Here is a 6,713-nt window from a genome sequence, read left to right as displayed (position 1 = left end):
TTTGGATTTGAAATATTTTATTTTGATACAAAATAATCAAAGGTAATATAAGGACCGCCAATAGGTGTCAAACAGGGTGGCCTGGTATGTACGCTGGGAGCACTTTTTCCATGTTCGTTTTCCGTGATAACCCTTTAAAAAAAGAAAGATTCGTAAAAACAATGATACATGAACATTCACAGAATTGATTTCATATCTTTATTCATTTAACCAGCAAAATATCGTTATAATTTCTTGACAGGTTTATTAATAAATCTTGACATACATCTAGCAAATATTGGTACAGGCACATATGTGAGAAATACGCAAAAAAAGGGGCGAAAGGAAAACCGACAATCGACAACCGACAATCTGTGACATATGGCCTTAACTTTTTATATGCCCGAAATGATGATTTCGGGCATATTATACGCCCTTGCGTCCGTCTGTCTGTCCGTCCGATCGTCCGCACTCACAGGACAGTAATTATGTGGCTAGAGGGACAATAGTTAAGTGTTCTTTCTCTTTGATGTCATTCATTCCGTAATGCTTTTATGTGGTTATTTTCTTTTGTGTGGCTAAAAAGAACAATAGAGAGAACAATAGAGTAGCCACATTATTACTCTCCTGTTATAGCTTCCGTCCGTCTGTCCGTTAGCAATTTGGTTTCCTGAGCATAACTTAAGTTCCACTCTGCCCACAATATTCAAAATTCATAGTATGATTGTCCATTTTGGATGGAAGACCCTTATTGATTTTGAGGTCACAAGGTCAAAGGTCAAGGTCAGTATTACCTTAAGACTGAAAACAGTTTCCGGAGAATAACTTTAGTTCCATTTAGCCCACAGTGTTTAAACTTCACAGGATGATTATCCATATTGGACAGAAGAAAAATATATTGATTTTTAGAGCCACAAGGTCACAGGTCAAGGTAAATATTATTTTAAAATCCAGAACATAACTTCAGTTCCATTTTGCACACAGTGTTCAAACTTCATAGGATGATTTTCCATACTGGGTAGAACACCCACATTGATTTGCGGGTCACAAGATCAAAGTTCAAGGTCACTTTTACCTTAAAACTGAAAACAGTTTCCAGAGCATAACTTAAGTTCCATTTGGACCACAATATTCAAACTTCATAGGAGGATTGATATTTGAAGGAATTAATACGATATTTTATTCCCATGTCTTACAAATGCTTCATCTTTCCTTAAAAACACCTTCGGGCTTATTATGCTCTGCCGAGCGATGCTTTTGTTTCAAATTGATTTATTAATATACAATTGTATCGCTTTACTTACCATGTTGCGCGTTACGGGCATATGTTATACAGATTTGGCGTCACAATTACGTAACCATTGCATTATTTTCACTTTCTCCGTTACGGACATAAAAGTGATGTTTTTTTATTTGACAAAAAGAACACTTTTCATGTTTAAATCATTCACATCCTACCTTATGATGCTATATGCAAATTAAAACTATTTGGAAACGGTAAAGGTTAACAAAAAAGCATAAAATTTGCTGTATAGAAGACATTATGTTGCGCCACTTTTTGTGAATTTTAAATTACCTGAATGTAAAATTTCTGTAAGGTATCAAAGGAACTTCAGCTTGAGTCTGGTGTGGGTCAGTGACGTTGACTACATTAATCCAAACATTGGGAGTATAAGAAGTATTATACTCGATTAAGAATTTAGTAACAGGAGCAGAATTTGAATCCAGTGCCCAATGTATCACCGCTTTATCAACCATACATGCACCCAGTGTGACATCCACGGGGGGATTAGGTTTATCTAAAATTAAACAAAGATAGAACCATACGATGTATTTTAATATCAAAACAGTAAAAAGTCGACCAAAATGGGTGCTGCTAAATTGAAAATGGTAAGGATTGGAGTGATTTGAACGGTTCAAAGAATGTTGAATGCAATCTGTTACCCACGCTCACTGATTGTTGCCAGTGTGGCATACCAGAGACCGGAAATTTACTTATTATTTCAATACATTTGTGTCTTAAACTAAGCTTGTTAGAAATTACAAAAAATACTTCAACATTCTTTAATAGATTAAATTTAAGTCGCCTAGATTACCACTATACGTACAAGCCTGTCGTTTGCCTATGTTCGTGAAAAAACTAGAACATCCCGTCAATATAACAACAAACATATAGACATTGCGCATAAGCACCATCATACTGTCGATATGTGTGCTAAAAAGTTCTGTCTGTCTTGGCTTTCAAGCACAGTTTACTTATACTGAAATAAAGAAATAAGAAAATGAGCAGAACTAAGTGTTATATATTGGTCACAAGTAGAGGGTATTTTGTTACTTCTGAAAGGTACGTGTACATGTTATTTTATTCTTTACATAAAAGTCCAAATATAAGTCAAGAAAATGTTTGGTACATCTACATATAAAATAGCGATAAGGATATTTACCGTGAAATTTAAATGACTTCCAGGCAGCGGTTGCTGAAAAATTGTCAGGACGGACAGAAGGAAATTTTTGTTCTCACAGTCACCAATAAACAGAGTATTTAATTCCGGGAAAGGGAAAACCTGCATGTCAAAGTCAAGTCATTCAAAGTGTATATTGATTCTATATCCTGGCACAACCACTTAATGTAGGTCACAACAATGTTGTTAGAACTTTTGGGCCACCCTCTTTTTGTATGTCATTTGATGAATATGTTTGTAGAGTTGTGAAGTGTACATTGATACAACAAAAATGTTATTAAACTAAATCAAATAGATACGAAAATGTAGTGAGCAGTCGGTACAAGGAAAAATCGGAAAATATCATTTGCGTTATTTACACTACAACCAATGGTTCATTCCGTTTTAATCCTTTAAACTGAATAGATCGATTATTGTTTTCTGAATAGGTAATAGTTATAGTTCAGATTTTAAAAAATATTGAATTTATTGCAATCGTAGAGTAGCGGAGCGCAGCAATAAGTTCTTTATTTTTTAAAATATAAACTTTAACTGGCTTACCGTTTGACCCACTTTCGTGGAATAAGTCACGTACGAAGTGTCGGTACAGCGGAGTCCCGCCCTAACTAGTATAGATTGGCAGGACCAACACATGGTCCGAGTGTTTTGACCTGTCAATTAAAGCCTTGCGTTTTTATGTATTTTTACATCACTAGTCATCATGTAACAATCCCGCGATCAGGTTGTGTTTGACATAATGAATATAGCAAGAATCATATTTTTGAACTTTTTCATGTGGTCACGGTTGCTTGATATTGATACGCAGGTTTTATATGCAGACACAAGCAACAAGAGACAATAGCTCACAGGTAAATATTTTATAAAAAAAAAAAAGAATATTCTCGAATTCTCGCAATATCTAACTTCATCATTATCTGAATGAAAATGCGAATTGTAACATGACCAGGCGCAGCTTTTACTACAGAACGTCAAAGTAGATGACGGTAAATTATTCAAACATAACATGATCAATCTGCCTTAAATGCCGTTGCAATTATAAAAAAAAACTTTGAAAATCATATTTAAGTGATTTCTTTGATATTTGCATTTTGCAGGCCGACTGAAAAGCTTTTGTCATCTGATGACATTAGGAAGAAACAGAAATACAGTGCCCTATAATACATCGAAAACCATCAACTGGGCATTGCACGTCTTGAGGGAGTGGGCTGAAAACGGCAACCTACAAACGGAGACTTAGCAAGAGCCTTGTTGTCATATTCCCGTTCAAATAGAGCAGTTCCGTTCATGTGCACAAATGGATTTTTGGTCGCAACAATTCATCTGTGAAATTTAAAGGAAAAATAGAGAATTCTATCCTCCAACAACTTTACTAAACATTGCTGCAAGGCTACAATGGTATCTTCGAAATAAAAATCCATGCACGTGAACTTTGTTACAACTGAAGATCCTTTTTTCTGAACTTCGCAGAATATTGTATCCACGCATGCGCGAGTTGACTATACGAGGGTATAGGGATCGAAGTCAACAGTTAAAAAAGTGTAGTTTATAACAAAATGTGGAAAAACTAGTTTGTCATGGAATTATGAAAAATTGATATTCTGTATGATTTTGTACATATTGTGTAGATATGTGTTGGTTTCGACTTTGAGATTTCTCTCACTCCATGTCTATTCATAGGCACTTGGTTTCGGGATAAAAAAACCTTTTGAAGGGTTTGTATAACTCAAATTTTATTGAATGTAACGATATTACTTTAAGTAATATCGGAAAAATGTCGAATTTAGAATCGAGACATCTACGTTAAAAAATCGTTACATTCAATCAAATTTTAGTTATACAAACCCTTCAAAAGGCTTTTTATCCCGAAACTAAGTGCCTATGTGTCTATTATTTTCAGTGATCAGCCATGTTTGAATTATAACCATGACGGTATAGGGAATGTACTGTTTCAATTATTTTTATACATGTAAAAGCTTGGATTTATAAATAACCGTATGAAATCGCTTTCTTATTGGTTTACTTTATTTGCATGCTAAATTCATTGTCTAATGTAAAACTCCGCCCATATCCATAACTTCCTGTTTACCAGATACGACGTCAATACCTGTTAAAATATGTCAACTTATTTTTCACATACACCAGTCCCAGTATAGTGTATGCAATATATTTCAAATAAATTGGAGCATTTGATTGGATAAGAAAGTGGGACAAACGGTAAGGTTTTACTATTTCAGGTTATAAAAAATAGAAACATTGACCATTGCAAGTTACGATATCATCATCATGCATTATTTTATAACCGAGTGAACCGTGTACATAAAATTGGCTGATCCCCCTTTAACTTTTTAACCGATATGACTAAATTACGCAGCGGAGATTGTTTGGATTTTTCTCAAGGATTTTTTTTAAACAATGTGGTTGGAGGCATACAAGAAATATCTACAGACAGTATATTCCAATACTATGAAATATATACATTTTTATGTAAGCATGGGACTTTAAAAAAATTTTCCACAGCTGCAAAAAACCTCTCGCATGCTTTTTTTTTAAAGAGACAAACCTATTTTCAACTAAGCCCATATTGTCATCAGGGTAATAAACAGCAAATTTCACAAATGAGCATTAACAACAAAATAATACAAATGTGTAAATAAAGCTTGTAGACAAACTTATTTGCATGATAAATACAAGAATATGGCTAGAGATTCTTATGTATATGACTTATTATGATGAGGGACTAGAAAATAATAAATAACTAGTAACATATTGCAACCACACCATGAAAAATCTTGACCAAAACACAAATGAAGTGACAATGTGCCATGCCGTAACCACAACATGATGCCCATGAAACCCCGCAAAGTAACCACATCATATCCGTATAACTAATTTCGCTCACATTATAGTAAAAAATGCGATTATAAATAGATCTAGATAAATATTATACTTTGTTTAAAAACAGACAGTTTGACTAATACTGTTCTATCAGTACTTTTAAATAATTGCTGTAAATTAAACACCTTTAAGTGAATTAATAGGTAAGTATTCCCACGATAGATGGTAAAATGAGGACATTGAAGAATATAATGGAACTCATCACCTACTAATTATTTGGACAGAGATGGCAAAATCTGAAGTGATGATAATGACCCTTGTCTATTAACTATGCATTGTATATATTGTTAATCTAATTTTAATTACCTACGACATATCAACATGAACTTTACCAAAAGTATTTGTAGTACATCAGTTATAAAATACAAACAACTAACAATACAATTAAAAACCCTGAAATTAGTAATACCGGTATTTCAATGAGTTTTATATAGAAAAAGAGAGCGTTCGGGAGAACTTCAGTCCAATGTCTGAAAACTTTTACCCATGTATAATACATAATTTTCAATTTTACCCTAGTTTACTCGGTCTGCATGTTACGCGAGTGACAATACCTTGAATAAATTGTTTATCCATAAAAATGACTTCTAGTATTATCAGCATAATTCTTTTCAGCTTATAAAACATTGCATGTAAAAAATGTCTAATAAAAAAATCAAACGTAGTCTAGCAACAAAGCGGATACAGCAACTTGTAACTACAAAAATTATCATGAAACAAGTTAGATAAAAGAACTCACCTTCACCTGCAATGATAAGCACATCAGCACAGTGTCTGCAGCAAACCTTGGCGGAAAAATCATTTATATAAGCTATCAAAGAATTCAATCTGCATAAAAAAGGCATGAAATAACAACAAACAGAAGATGACGTACTTCTATGACATTTAAGTTGAATGATATTAAGATTATGCAAGGTAGCTCTGAAAATATATACGTATGTACGGTTATCATGACGTTTCCATGCTAATTATCTTAAATGGACTGTCCCTGCTTTTAATCTGGTGTTGAGGAATGTTTTGTAATAATCTATGGACTCACAAATGATCGTAATTGAATAGCCTAGGCGATTTTGCAGGCTTTAATTGGTCTTAAGGGAGAATATATTGTCGCAAGCTAGCAAAGGGATTAACAAAACATTTAAAAATAGTTCAGGTAATAATGATTTTGACCTAACATTATTATTTTGCAAATTGAAGTAGGTCGCAAATAACTGCATCATCAACAGTATTATATCTACTACACCCAAGTCTTTTGTATGTATGTTTCTTTTGAAACAAAATACCCGTGGCATATATAATGTGTAATAATTCATAAAAAGGTGTGGCTGTGTGTGTATTATGCAAAATATGACATAATTTACTATTTTTGTCACCAAA

General features: G+C 33.5%; 1 protein-coding gene across 1 annotated transcript; it reads right to left on the bottom strand.

Annotated features, from left to right (window-relative positions):
- On the bottom strand, positions 1–6,232 carry LOC132729108 (neuronal cell adhesion molecule-like). Its single transcript, XM_060714847.1, has 4 exons — positions 6,076–6,232; positions 2,088–2,240; positions 1,556–1,778; positions 1–132 (listed from the first exon to the last, which is right to left on the bottom strand). Exons 2-4 carry the CDS (start codon positions 2,176–2,178, stop codon positions 18–20), a joined length of 429 nt encoding a protein of 142 aa, XP_060570830.1. The 5' UTR covers positions 2,179–2,240; positions 6,076–6,232; the 3' UTR covers positions 1–17.
- Positions 6,233–6,713: the final 481 nt, after the last annotated feature.

Source organism: Ruditapes philippinarum, unplaced genomic scaffold (genome assembly GCF_026571515.1).
Source record: "Ruditapes philippinarum isolate M1 unplaced genomic scaffold, ASM2657151v2 ctg6377_1_1_1_1, whole genome shotgun sequence".
Taxonomy (NCBI): Eukaryota; Metazoa; Mollusca; class Bivalvia; order Venerida; family Veneridae; genus Ruditapes; species Ruditapes philippinarum.
The sequence above is the reverse complement of the archived record's forward strand: the minus strand, read 5'-3'. Positions and strand labels throughout refer to the sequence as shown.

What these genes read in the sequence shown, in the direction of transcription:
- LOC132729108 (XM_060714847.1), bottom strand. Translation starts at nt 2,178, where the DNA reads ATGATGGTGCTTATGCGCAATGTCTATATGTTTGTTGTTATATTGACG. An exon ending in CATAGGCAAACGACAGGCTT is followed by an intron (nt 1,779 to 2,087) that starts GTACGTATAGTG and finishes GTTTAATTTTAG; the next exon opens with ATAAACCTAATCCCCCCGTG. An exon ending in TACAGAAATTTTACATTCAG is followed by an intron (nt 133 to 1,555) that starts GTAATTTAAAAT and finishes CTTTTTTTAAAG; the next exon opens with GGTTATCACGGAAAACGAAC.